At 38.9% G+C, this 14,601-nt stretch overlaps 1 protein-coding gene across 1 annotated transcript in view; it reads right to left on the bottom strand.

The window, feature by feature from the left end:
- RGS22 (regulator of G protein signaling 22) overlaps positions 1-14,601 on the bottom strand; it is a 75,569-nt gene that overhangs the window by 15,290 nt on the left and 45,678 nt on the right. The window contains exons 20-25 of the mRNA XM_050915643.1: positions 12,818-12,880; positions 10,627-10,788; positions 7,477-7,656; positions 5,766-5,927; positions 1,927-2,034; positions 143-245 (exon numbers count right to left, since the gene is read on the bottom strand). Of these exons, the coding sequence (XP_050771600.1) occupies positions 143-245; positions 1,927-2,034; positions 5,766-5,927; positions 7,477-7,656; positions 10,627-10,788; positions 12,818-12,880 (778 nt within the window). The remainder of the gene's footprint in view (positions 1-142; positions 246-1,926; positions 2,035-5,765; positions 5,928-7,476; positions 7,657-10,626; positions 10,789-12,817; positions 12,881-14,601) is intronic.

The raw sequence follows: 14,601 nt of genomic DNA, 5'->3' as shown, positions 1-14,601 counted from the left end.
AGAAAATCCATTGCAGGCAGCGTAAGAGAGGCAGCAGTTTATGTACACAGCTGCAAAGGAGAGCAAACAAAGTCATTATACTGAGAGAATTTCACCTAAGCTATAAGCTTGTCCTCTTAAACTACAGAGCTTGGTTAACAACCTGTAAGGAATGATGATGAGTTTTTCTCCTGATCTTCTTGCATTTTAAGGAGGATTCTCTCCTGCTCCAAGGCTTCTATGTACTTGGAATAGGACCAGGAAGCCTGCAAGAACCATTAAAAACCATCAGCCTCCTGACCATGTCACTGGTAGTTCCTTGTCCATTTCATCAGTGAGACAAAAAACTTGTTTATGTTATATCCCTGTTATTGAATAATCACAATTATTAAGAAGAGAAGTTTTGTCATGACAATACTGGAATCATGGGAAAAATAGTATTGCTGCAAATAAGCGATCTCAAAACACCATGAAATGCAATTTAAGCAAGTTTGACAGATATGATGTTTACATTCATTTATTCTCATCCCTGGTCTGAGTCCTATTCTCTCTCCTTTTGTCTTCAAAACTTAAATACAGCAGATCTTTACCCTCCCAAAATACCAGTCTTCTGTGCTACTGAGGACTTGATTTTATCTCCCTGCCACATCCTTCCAGTGTGTCCTTTCTCAAATCATTGAAGGTCTCATTAGCCTCAGAGTTCTTTCTGCCTGCCCTCTCCAGCAGAATGCTGCTACCACTAGAGGTAGATCAACTGGAGATGTCATCCTTTCCTTTTCTAAGGAACAAATGTTGCTCTTTACATTGCAACAACCACAGTTCAGGTTCCATGTAAATTTTAGGTTACTCTCCCAAATCAGTATGGGAACTGTACTTTTATTTAGCCTTTTTTTTTCCTTACAGCCTGAAAAGTTTGAGGCCAATTTGTCATTTTATGACTCAGTAAGAAGAACTTCTGGCATCTTCCTATAGCAAAAAGGGGCTCGGAGAAGAAACTGCTCTATAACTGCTCTATGAAAGATTACTCTTTCAGCAATTACCTGCCTCTTGAGGGCTTAGGTGTATGATATTGATAACTGGCTCACCCAACTCACTTCTTTTTCTTTTTAAATAGGTATAAGCAAAGGTTAAAAGGTCCATTTAAGGGATAAGAGTGTGAGCTTAACTATGCAGTTTGCGCTGTGGCTTCATATTTTGAGGTTATTTCAGACTGCCTATTTCTATAGTCAGCTCATTGCTAATGTAATGTCACAGGAAGAGCTCTATGGAATACAAGCAGTGGCCAGAGTGCAATTTACTCCTGCATCGCATGACATAGCTGTGATTATGTGGTTGCACAGATTCCCTGTTATGTTATGGCAGTGTCAACTCAGCTATGAATGATCCCTTGATATGCCCAAGGTGGCACGTCTATTCTTCCTATTTCTCCAATAAAATGACTGTTACCTTTTCACTACAGATTTGATGCATCATGAGAGTTGTTCTGGAAGAAGTACTAAAGAGCTATTTTCTGTCAGATTTTCTATCCAAATACCTAGATTTCCTAAATGAGTTCAGCTTCAGTTTTTGACATATGAGCAGAACAGGACTCAAGCCTAAACCAAATTCTTTCAGGATATGAATTTCACAAGTAATGAAAAGCTTCTTATTCCAGAATTGAACTTCCTTTTCTTCAATTTATCTTTAAATAAAGACTCTTTTAAAATCTACACACCTAAAGGGCTTAATATGTTGTTAGATATTAATACTACTCAGAACCTAAATCTTAAAAAAATTAATAAAGAAAAAAAAATCACCTGTAAGGTAGGTAAACTTACAGAAGAATGAACAGTTATCAAAGAACCATGTGATAGTAGTATTTAATACCAAACCCCACCTTCCCATTCTCCCAAGATCATTTTATCTCTCTTGAACGATAATATCTGTAGCAACATGTCCATTATTCACCTGCCACCCATATCCATTTGAAAATGATGCTGGTCCTCTCTCCACACCAATCTCATCTACCAAAGCACTGCTTGACAGACTGATGAGTTTTGTCCCCACTTCTTTACCCTGCCAATAATAAGAACTCATAATTAGATGTAAACAATAGTTACCAAGCTAAAGTAAAAAGCAAAGTCTGAGGAAACAAAAATTGTCATTGAAAACGAGATATTGTCATATGCAGTAATGTTTTATAATGCCTACTTTCATAATTCATCACGTTGGGCATAATAAAAAATATCAGAAGATGCTGCTTTTTTAAAGCATTTCTTTGTCCTAATTAAAGTTTCCTGACCTCTACACTCCTGCAGACTATCTTCCTTTCAGATTCAATACCTGCTCCAAAATATAGTTAAGTGAGAGGGCAGACCTGCAACAGAACATATTTTAAGGACAGAGAGGCCGTTGTGATCCTTTAATTTGGCCTCAGGTATAAATGTAGAACATAGAATTTCTCATTATTAATTCCAGGTTGGTCCAGTAGCTGCAAATGAACTACAGTTTACATGTTAGGAAAACAGGTGATCTCATTTAAAATATTTACCGTGAAGGACAAGGCATTGTAACCCTTGGTAAACCATTCTAGTGATTAACTATTTGTCATTTTCATGTTGTTGTAGTGTTTTATTAAGGCTGCACCTTTGCACATTCTCTCTGATGATCCCAAAACTCTTTATGAACATTCATCAATGTTCATATTTAACCTCACATAATTAACCCCACAACATTCCCATGAGGTAATATAACCCTCCCATGTTGCAAATGAGAAAGTGAGGAAAAAAAAGAGAGGTGAAATCATTCCCAAAGTCACTGAGAAAGTCCCTGAAAGATCTGGAAAAGGATCAGAATATCCTATATCCTTGCTCCCAAGGTGCCTTTTCCTTCCTTATCATCCCCACTCTCCTATGGACCCATCATCTGTAAGGGTGACTTTGGGGTATAGAACTTCCCAGGCAGTGTGGTGTTTATCTTCTCTCCAGAAGCAGGCTTACTAACTTCTGTGGCACACTCAATTGATGGAACAGGGATGCCAAAGCAAATACAGAAATAGTGTGTATACTAATATACTACAGTTTATGTTTGCTAGCTTTCTCAATGAGAATGGTGAATTGAGGTCTTTAATAATGTCTTCTCATAATAAATTAGGCAATGTTATGGCGATGTCATATCCCATGACATTACACCACTTACTAACAAATAACCTGGCTGCTAAGAAGCTTAAAGAGAGATGAGGGAAACATGGAAAGGGAAAATTAATGCTTATGGTTTTGCCTTTCTCTGCTAAGGGCATGGAAAGAGTAAGTAGAGATTTACAGTGTAAGTTAAAACTATTTTGTACACTTGAAAGCAAAAAATCCAAAATCTATTTTGGAGGTAAAATGAAGTTGTGTATGCAACAAATTACCAATACTGGCATCAAGACAGTCTGCAAAAAGTGACTAATGATATTTTTTAAAGTGTGTGGCATGTGCATCTAGCAGTTAACAAAAGAACAGATCCACAGACAGGCCCAAGATGAGCCCATATAGCTCTGCCACACTAAGGGCAAATATGTGGAAACAGAGAAGTAAACCATACTCTCCCAAGGCAATGTCTTTTAAAACAACTATTTCAGCTCAATACTGAAGCAATCACATTATGTTGAATGTTCACGCTTACTTCACCTTGTACCTACCCATCCCTGCCTTCCAGACACTAAGCTTAAAAGAGGTCTCTGCATTGTACAGTGCTTTCATGGTGTCCCTCGCTGTCAGTCACTCCTCCCCTGCACTGAGTCCATTGCCAGGAAGCCTTCGATAGGATTTGCCCCATAAATAATAGATTGGCACACACAAAAAATGTTGAGATGGTCAAATAATACCAAGTCATGCATCATTGTCCAGTGAAAACCTCCTTGTCTGCCTGTTTTTTCCATTATACTACATAAAAGTCCAACTCCTATCCAGTCAGTTCAGAAAGTGAGGTGAACCCTGGTAGATTGGGCACTCTAGGGACAAATTTGTGAGAAGGGAGAAAGTAGAATTCCTCCCCCAGGACCATTTGACATAAACCCAAAATGGCAACTGATTGGGGGGGGGGGGATATGTGTAAGACGTGTAATATGTGTAAGAAAAAAATATCGTTTCTAACCCTTGCCAGATCTTTCCTCTCTTTCAACGTGAGCCTGGTGGGGCAGAGGAGCATAGACATTATTTTAAATGCCAAGAAATCATCACCACCTACAAGCTGCCAAGTGAACCTGCTATCGCTTATGTTGGATGAACCTTATCGGTATCCTTCAGGGATACAGAATCATTTGAATAGTTATGTTGTCACTGAGGGGACTGAAATCTCAGGCAAGAGAACAGGGAATGGCAAATTCTTTAAACAATTATAGAGGGGGGAAAGGGTTTGAAAAACTTATCTGTTCCCCCGATTATTTCAAGAGATTTTAAAAGGTAACTGGTTTACTGATAATTTTTTTGAGAATAATAGTCTGCAGACTGTTTACTGAACTGCATTCTCTTCCTGTCACTTTCTAAAATTTCTTACCCTATTCCCCAGCTTAGAAGGGTAATTCACCTCTCCCATTTGTTCCCCATAAAAGCTAGGCTTTTGCCCTCCTAGCCAAGATTTGCTCTTTACTTCCTTGGTCTTAATCAGAAATCTTATAGACAGGCAACAAACAGATGGGAAAAATAAGTCTGTGAAAACGCAAAAGTGCATTACTTTGAAATATTGCATTCTTGCACTATAAGTATTGCCAATGGCCTTGCCAGACATATCTGTATGGAGGCAATGTGCTTTGGAGAAAGGAACGTGAGTTCCTGGATTTTAGACTTCACTTGACATTGGTGTGTGGCTTTGAGTAACGCTTTGCTGGTCCTCAGTTTTCATGTGTCTAAAAGAGGATAACAATGTGTACATGTTCTTATGGGCATATATGTCTTTATCTGTCCAGGTACTCATGTGGTTCTCATCGTGAGTAATATCTCAACACATGTGCACATGGTATTTAAAATATGTAAAGGTCTTTTAATGCTACTTATGATAGTTTGCAAGTCAAATAATTTCTGTGCCCTTAAAGGAATGTTCTCTCCTCAAAGCTGGCCAAACAATTACATTTTGTAAAAAACAAACTTTTGCAAAGCCTATAATCAATAGAAAAAAAAATCCATTATATTTTAATAATAAAATTCCAAGAAAAACAATTTTACAAGCAAGCATTCTGCTGTAGAGGTCACAGTTCTGTTATGGCACTGAAATTGTCTGGAAACTCATTGTGAACAGTCTAACAATTTCACTGTCAAAGCTGAGAAATATTCAAGAAAAGACAAAGACTATACAAAGCAATTAGCACATAAATATTTTAAAAATAATGTGCAGACTTTTCAAATGCTCCTTCGGTTTTGTTTTGTTTTGTTTTGCTTTCAGTAGTGACCCAGGACTGTAAATTCTAAAATAGCACTGAAAGTGCAAACAGGTCTGCAGTTACCCATTGTACACATGGACTGTACATAGATTTTTTTTTTTTAAATTCAGCCCTCTTTTTCACTCTTCTCTTGGCACAAAAGATGACTAAAATACATTTTTCCCTCTGCTTAATGAAAGGAGTATTCCATTGACTCATCTGCTTCAAGTTAAACATTTGTATATGCATTGGCAGGATTGGGAACTAATCGCCCTAGGACCGGGTCGCATGTAAAGCTTGAATTCTAACAAAAAGATTTCGGTAGCTTTGGATCAGGCTGAGAAAGGGATATTTGAATTCATGTGTGTTTGCTCATGAAGGAGTTTTTATGCAGTTCATCAGCTGTCACCTGAAACTTTGTGAGCCTTACCTCTGCTGTTTTGCCTTCCTTCTTTCGCATCTTTTTTCCCTTTTTTCTCTCCAAGGCAAGTAGAATTTTGTCACTAGCCAAATTGCTTCGAAACTTACAAAATTTTGGCCAAAATTTAAAGAGAAGAGCAAAAATAGTCATCTGTACAGAAAGAAAAGAAAGTCAATCGTGACCATATTAAGAAAACAGTTTACTGTAAAATAAAATGTACTTTACCATGAGAATGAAATAACTATTTCTTTTTGAATACACAGCCCTGTTCCTCCCACGTACTGTGTCCTGACATTTCAGCCCAGCTTTACTCGGCACATGCTTTTCATCAGTGTGTTTATTACTGGTGAGAAATCTTCCTAAAACACAGTTAAAAGGCACTTTCTTTTTTTATATTTCCCTAAACAATTGTTTGCATTAATGAAAACATCCATCATTTTTTACAAGTATTCCTGATAAAATATACACCAGTAGAATTGCTTTTGCACCACTGTTCTGCTCAAGTATTTCAAATATTCAGTTCATTGGGGAGAGGGGTTTTTTTCCCTCCTTAAGAGAAAGGAAATACTTTTTTGCCTCTGGAAAGGCTCTTAAACCACATTACAGATCTATGAGCAAATCTTGGATAATTTTTAAATGATATAATCTCTCACAGGGTCTTTTTTGAACTAGAATAAGAAAAACAATTTTAGAAAAGCAAACAGAGGGGCTCAGTGAATTCTGTTGCTGCACGTACTAAGGCTCACATTTTTCAATTTATTTAGATGTTTAATTCTCATTGAGAAACTTGGCTTCAAAGGAGCCGAGCATGCTCAGCACCTCACTGCTGCTGGCTCAACAGACTTGAAAGTGACATGTGATTCACTGTCATGTTCCAGTCACAGCTTTTTGGCCAAGTTCTTCCTTTGGTTTTGTGCCACGTTTCTGGAGTTCACTGGGTTTTATACAGGCTGAAATGAGACTTGTTATTTCTCTTAGGACCTGTACGAACCCTTTTCCCTGACAAACCATTCATCTTTTGTGATCCAAACACTTTATGGACTCACAGTTGATGTTTAAAGGTGTTGGTGGCAATTTTATAGGAAAAGAAAAGGAACTAGCTTTCTTGGGTTTAGAAGATAAGACAGAGAAGACAGTAACAAGGAATAAGAAAATAGTAAGTCTGTAGTAAAGGTTCACAAAATTGCTATTCAGTCTGATTAGTACAAAGATCAGAGAGAAAATTGTCTACAGCCATTTAATACAGACTTTCTGTAATAAAGAAGGGAAAGACATTCAGTAAGTTAAGCTGTCTTTGTGCTTTACTCACATCTGCATTTTTTTTTTTCATAAGCTACAAAAACTACCAACTTTCTAACAACAAATTACTTCGCTGACATTAACCGAGCGGTAAAGAACAAGCAATTAAAAACAGACAGAATTCATTTCTACTGCCAGAATTCCTAACACAGTCCTGGATAACACCTTTCCAGGACCAGCTGGCTGTCAGAGATTGTCCAGTTTATTGAGCAGTAAGTATCTGAAGCCTCTGTCATCTCCACCATACAATCTTCATTGAAATGCATGACTATAGTGTTCTCCTTCATGCCCAGGCTTATATATGGAGTCCAAATTGTCACATAAGCAACAAAGACTGTCCTTAAAATCAGGCACACGGACTCTAGCCAGATCTGTTACAGAGATTCTCCCAGATTCTTACCTGTGCTTCTCTAAAAATGTAAGGTCCTAGTTCTTTCCTGTGCTCCAGAATCTTCTTTGCTTGTTCAGTTGGGATGTCAATCTGCAAAGCTGGGGGTACGGCGGAATTAATAAAGCAGTCGATAATAGCTGTGATCTTTTTCTGGACTGTGGCATCATCACAATGAGAATGGCACAAGTCCTGAAAGACGAAAAATAGCATTTTCAGTTAATGGAGAGAGAGAGACACAAGACCTTTTACGGGGACCCAATGATCAAAGGGTAATCGTCATACAAAAATAATTATACAGTAGATTTCTTCAGTATGTAGGACAAAATTCTTATAGCAAATGTGCACGGTCAAAGACGTGGTTAAGACATGAGTGGGACTTCTGGTTTGCAAATGCACATATATAGCAATCATTGCTTTTAAGTGATAATCTCTGCCTGCATGTTCTGATGGAACAGGATAGTTTTTATCCTGCATTCAGTCTAAGTACATTACTGGCAAATAGGAGGCATTTCTGAAAAGAGAAACACACCTCCAGGTGTGAAATACACTGATTTTCACAATGAGCCTGCTATGACTAGCATAGCCGTGGTAACTAAAAGAAAAAGAAATGCTCTAAATACTCCAAGAAAAGAGGGGAATTATTTAGAGGGTACAAGGTGGTATAACCAGGAATGTTGGCACAAGAGGGGGAAATTTCAGCTACCGGTACAATCTTCCATTCATTGAAATCTTCTAGTTTCTCCATTCATTAAGATTTTCTAGTTTCCCAAAACCTCAGCGTTTGAAATAACTCTGTGCAAAACAGAATAGAAAACAAACCTGAACTTACAAGGGTGAGATCTCAAAGAAACACTAGGGGTTTTCTACTTTTTTTAATGTGATCCTATTGGTCTTGTAAAACCTGTTACTACTGTGTTTTCACACTCTGACGATGCTACCATTCGACTTTGACAGGAAGGAAAAATAATTCAAAGAACTTCCTTCAAACGCTTTGAAACACAAACTTTCCATCTATGCATAAACATCAAGAAATTTCTGTAACACTAGGAGATTATCACATATATCTACTAAAGACACAATGAGCACTCTAGAGAATTTTCAGGAAGAGAGCTCTCTAAATGAAGAATGTGCATATAGTTTTGGTATAGGAGGCTGGATATTTACTTTGCAAAGAAATTAAAAACAGGACTTTTAACCAGAAATGTGGTATGTGAAAGAGCTGGTTTGTTTTATTATGAATACTTTTTAGTTTTGTGAAGGAAAAAAAGAATGATAACAGTTACAATGAAGAAACTAAGGCAATTCAAAAACATATTCAATATATCCTAAGAATATATTATGGCTTCCTTTGCTCATCTAGCATAGAAGAAAAGGCAGAGAGCTGTAGTAAGAGGGAAGACAAACAAGCCATATCATATGAAGAGGGATGAGACATGAGCATAGAGGAACAGATGGAAATGATCCAGAGTTATATTTCTTCATATTTGTTAAAAAAAATTTTTTTGTTTGTTTTTTTGATTGTCCCAAGATGTGCCGCCAGCCCGATGGGTTACAAGGAGCAATGCAGTCATTGACTCCTCAAGGGAGTTCTGTCTAAACTGATGGCATGATAGGGCTCAGACAATACAAGTATGCACTGTGCAAAGAGCTGCCCACGTCTTTGGCAATCTTCCTCCAGTTCAGCCTGACCCACAGCACTCCTACTACTCCAGCCCTTTGCTTCTATAAAGAGCATCAACTGCCAACCATGACAAATAGCATACATGTATAAATATGGTCAGATTGTACTTTTTCTTGGTAAGAAGACAAATAAAATTAACGTAAATGAAGGAGAGAGGGTGGGACATAAAACAATGAAGGCTTTCTTCAGAGAATAGATCCACAAAGAAAACAGTCTAAACTACACTCCACATTAATTTGCAGAAAGTTTCCATGTCCTCCACAATGTAGCAGTGAAGAGTCACAAATCTGAAAAAAACATCAAATATTTTGAGAAGGATTTATATCATGGAACTTCAGGTGCCTTCATGTCACGTTTCTAGTCTAAGCTAGTCACTCTGTTACCAAGAGAGAGACAGCTTTAGCTCCAGAGAGCATTTCAGCTGATGATTTCTCACTTGGGGATCAGAGACTCTGTGAGGAGGGGAGATTGCCCCCTGGAAACAGAGGAGCTTCAGCTTCTAAAGCAGACCCCAATTTCACATGCATAAAATTAAACAGTGAAAATACACCCGCATGCCTGCAGCAGGATCTCCAAGTGCTACTGCAGCATCAACTGTGTTTACCTCCTAATTTCTGAGCATGTTAGCTAACCTCATGCTCCCTGCCTGCGTGTGCACACAGGCTATGCTCAGGAGCCCAGGAGAGGCTATGCACTCCAGTAGCACTTTTGCATCAGCAATATCCCAGAGGCAAAAGGAATGAGGAACAAGTGAAAGATCCGTGGTGCCCCTGCATTCAGTCCAGGGTGCTACTAGGAGGCTGCAGTGTGATTTAAAGGCTCACTCCAGAGTTTTCCCATTGTGTTTCACCCCACACAGCAGCAATTTCACAAAGGGGCATGTATTTGGGAGACAGGCGATCCCTGCTGACCTTCCCCGTCACATTTCACCTTGGCCACCTCCTCAGCTCAATCAAACGTGACTGTACAGAATGCAAGGAAGCTGGGGTCTGCATTGTACATATAACCTTTTTGTGTAGATGCTGTCTTTAGATCTGTACATTTGATTAAATTTAAAAGTTTTCTCTGATTTTTGAGGGATTATCAAGTTCAGCAATAATCCCATTATTTAACAGTATGTAACTATAAAGACAGAATGAACATTTTAATGCTTGCGTATTTTCTACTGCTCAACAGATGTATACCAAAATCTGGGCATTAGCTAGTTAGCAGTGTCCCTTTAGAGACTCAGAAGAATGTTACAGTTTGAAGAAGCATAAAGAAATACGGGGATAATATATTCAAGTCATTAAAAATAGCTACCCTTAAGAAGGGAGGATTTTCATCGAAGAAAAAATAGTTTAAACAGTGAAAGAGGTTTTACTATGAACAAGAAAATGCCTAGAGATATTCTTGTTAAAATTCTCCTAACATGCAGTAAGGGATGCATTTGCTTATAAATTGAATGATATTCCCCTTCCTCCATTTTACCACCATACCTTATATTTCTGTACTTCTTGCCAAAAGAGCACTCCGTTTTCCAGTAGGTCTCCTTTCAGTGACACAAAGCGTTGAAACTGATTTGCTGTCACTGGATTCAACAGTGCTTTGCGGAAAGCAATTATTTCACTAGATGAAGAAACCCATTTATTGTCCACATGCTGTCAAGAGAAGAAATAAGTGCACCAAATAAACTTTGTTTCAAAAAGCAATAACAAAGGCATTAGTTAGCGTAAACTGTCTGATTCTTATCTTTGCACTGACCCTAACTTTCAGTAGTTTATGAGTTTATGACATGGATACAATAGAATGTGGCAAGGTTTCATTTCTTTCTTTCCTTCTTTTTTCTTTTTTTTTTTTTTTTTTTTCCCCCAGTTTGGTTTGGGCAACAGTTTTTGGAAGATGTGATGGGAGAGGAAATGACTGACAATGATTTAGACCATATGACTACATACTATAAAGTATGGAAACAGCTATTGTTATTGATTATGGCAACAGGCTACTTTTCTACAGAACAGTTTGAGTTTTGTGCAAACAAACAACAAAGAAAAAGGAACAGACAAACCACATAGCTTAAAGTTGTAAAATGCTTCTGACAGGGATTTCACCAACAAAATGAGCTTTGAAATGTGTTGCCATGATCACCAACAGAAGCTGGAGAGTTTGCTCTCTGTGGGATAAAGTTACCAATAGTAAAATAGAATTTAAAGTCATCGAGACATTTTGAAAATCCTTATGCTGCGAAGCACAGAGTGGTAGGCAGCCAGGGAAGGGTGGAGAAAGAAAGATGGTTTATGCAGGGACAGTTTGTTTGAAATGAAGTTCAGGCTGGCCTGCCTTCCTGAACAAACAGTTCTTGTGCTGTCACCGAGGAGCAAGCCAAACCACCCCTTTTTGTTATCAGATGGATGAATGAAAACTATCTTCTAACAGTGGTATAAAACTCTAGAAGTCCTGGAGGGATGGAGTGCTGTTCAGTGGTCAGCATGGGACAGAAGCATTTTTAGTTGTTGCAGACAGTCCTGGAAATCTAACCTGATTCTAAGCTGAAGGTCTTTCTGCAGCTTCTCTTAAAAACAGGGGTTATGCTTAGTGTCCTGCCGCAGAGCCTGCCAGGGATGAGAGCCTACCCTTGCGAGAGGGTGGGTGGTGGCTGTCCCAAAGGGTCCTTTGGTTAAAATAAAGTCAGCTCAACTTAGACAGTAAGGTGAGATCTTCTCAGCCCTCCTCCAATTCTCCAAACATTTTCTGTCCCCTGTGACCACAATTTAGGCAACTTTGGGGAAAAATTCTTTCTGGGGCATATTCATGAAGGGAAGAACAGAACGTTGCTCCCATTCCTATACTAATATACGAACATTGCTTATTTTATGGGTCAACAGCCTTGAAGCAGAACATGGAAAATAACCATCTTCCTGACAAACAGACAAAGGGAAAATTCAGTTAACAGAACCCACATGCACTTTGGATCCCTTTTGAGCTAATGGTTTGCATGGATAATTGGTGACCGGGTCTCCAGTTTGATTTCAACAGACAATAAAAGTTCAACTGAATAAATGTACACAACTTGTATGTTGGCAATCACAAAGAGTTCACTGCTCTTCAAGAGGAAAAAACTGGCAAACATCTGATGAAATGTATTATTACAAAGGTTTAAGATGTTTAAAATTGATATTATCTCAGTGCTGTAAGATTAAAATACAATTCTAAATGAAACAGATACTGTGAGATATGATTAAACCTGCCCACTCCACTGCATACTTCACATTCCCTTTTGTGTCTGCACGTAATCCACTCGCAATAATAAATAAACTACCAGATGCTGGAATGAACAGCTTGTCCCAATAAGTCCACTGCATGCAAAATACAGATAAATGTGAATTAAAGGTACAATACCAGTTTGAGGAGGGTTAAGAGTGCTCCAAAGCCCAGGACAAGAGACATGGTTTTTTTTCAAGTATGACCTCTCCAGCCAGGAAGGGAGAGAAATTTACCGTGAACATCCAGCAGGGAGCTAAATTCACCAGTAATGTGAGTAATCAGTCCACTGTAGCCAATACAATCATGCCTGCTTTTGACAACATTACGTTTGGGCCTCACACTGTCAGCAGGGAAATTGTGAAGGATGTGCAAGGTCCAAACAAAGACAGTGAAACTGCAGACACAAGAGACACAGTAAACTTCACTTGCCTTCCACATCCTAGTTGTCTTCTCCTGTTTTTGGCGTGCAAGATCTTCAGTTATGTCCCGTATCTACGGTCAAACAAAAGATTATCATTGTATTTTTCAACTCTTCTTGTCTCATGTTCAGCCTTCTAACGATTGAGACCACAGTGGGAGAATAGTTGATATGTCTTCATATGGATCGTTATATCTGAAACTTGTTGTGGACCCACACTGAATGCTGTCACTTGTTCAGCTATAAATGAGCACATGCTCATTAAGATGGGGGGTTAGAGAAGACAAGAGGCAATAGCAGTCAAACTGCGCTCTTCCACTGGTTTACCTCACCCATAATGTTCTGAGGGACCACTTACGTTAGGAACAAATTTGGGGCTTTTTTTTTTTTTTCTTTTTTGGTATGAAAAGTTTTTAGTTCCTTTGGACAGCTGTATCAGAAATACAGACTTGATCCTGCAGCTTCTTTGTAGCAAAAATACACCTCAAATCAGGGGCAGATTTTCTGAATAAGGACTACATAGCATGCACACAGTGTTTGGTCACTGTGAAATATGAAGCCAAGTGGAGAATGTCATCTGGTTTCATTTCTTCTAAAATACTTTCTTCAAAGGACCTTTTCATCCTCTGAATTTGCCATAAGAAAAAGAGCAGTCAGACATAAATGGAGTTAGGAAAAGACTCATTAGAAGTATGTACTTCCTGTAAACTGTTTATTAGAGTTCAATACAGCATTTTCCAAACTGCATGGGCTACTCTCCCTGCCAGCACAGTGCAGCAGGTGCAAGAGGAGGCATGAGCTAGCTTCCAGACTTGGAAGCAGCTTAGCCTTATCGCATGGTCTTGTGCCAGGGCTTGTAAAAGAGGCAGAGTTCAGCTAAAAAGGGCAAAGGGTTAGGAAATTTTGCTTTAATTAACATAATCATTATTAAAATTACAATTTGTTTTATCAGAACCTATACTTTTCAGATCGCGTAGTGCTCTGAATCAATGAAAAGGATCCAGTTCATATGCACTTCTGACAACCTTCTTGATGTTAAAAAGATGATAGAAAACAAGTTTTATGAGTCAATGCAGTGTGCATACGTGTCTGCCTGGTGGAACTGTCAAGTTTCCTTCTGCTGTGACATTGCATATCAGAGCTGTCGTGGAAGTGCAAAAAACCAAGTCTTTTCGCATCTGTCACCAGCAGGATGATCTCCCTACACAGATCGCAGCCACAGAGGCACTCTCATAAAAGGCAGATGTTAGCTCTGCCCATTCCCCAGTCTTTCTAACGAGCCAGCAGGAGTGAAAGGCTCCTCATTCCCAGTTTTCTGGCAACTTTCTGAAGTAACCAATTGGAACAAGGCTTGTAGCAGTTAACCTCCCCGATCAGCAGAATTTCATGAGTCCTGGAGTCATTTTAACAGGCACTGCAGCTCCAGATGGGAGAATACGGACAGTGAGAGAGAGAGAGAGAGAGAGAGAGAGAGAATACAGCGTGGGAAACCCACTCATTTGCTTGCGTTCTTGTCCCCTTGGGCAAATCCTTTACACAAAGCAGCATTTCTTCTGTGTGCAAGTGTATGGCTAGGGCAAAATGGCATATGGAGAGCGCAGGACTACAGCAAAGATTAGTTTACTCCCCTGGCAGCCTGGCTGGCAGCAGAGCTAACATCAGCTCCTTCAGATTTAGGATCTAACAATAATACTGCCAGCTAAACTAAGCCTTCAGAGGAACCGCCTTCACAATTATCAAGCTAAATGCTTCAACCTGTACATGCTAGAGCGTCTCTTTCAATGTAAACTGAATG

The sequence above is a fragment of the Gymnogyps californianus genome, chromosome 2 (genome assembly GCF_018139145.2).
Source record: "Gymnogyps californianus isolate 813 chromosome 2, ASM1813914v2, whole genome shotgun sequence".
Lineage (NCBI taxonomy): Eukaryota > Metazoa > Chordata > Aves > Accipitriformes > Cathartidae > Gymnogyps > Gymnogyps californianus.
This window is presented reverse-complemented; position numbering and strand designations above follow the sequence as displayed.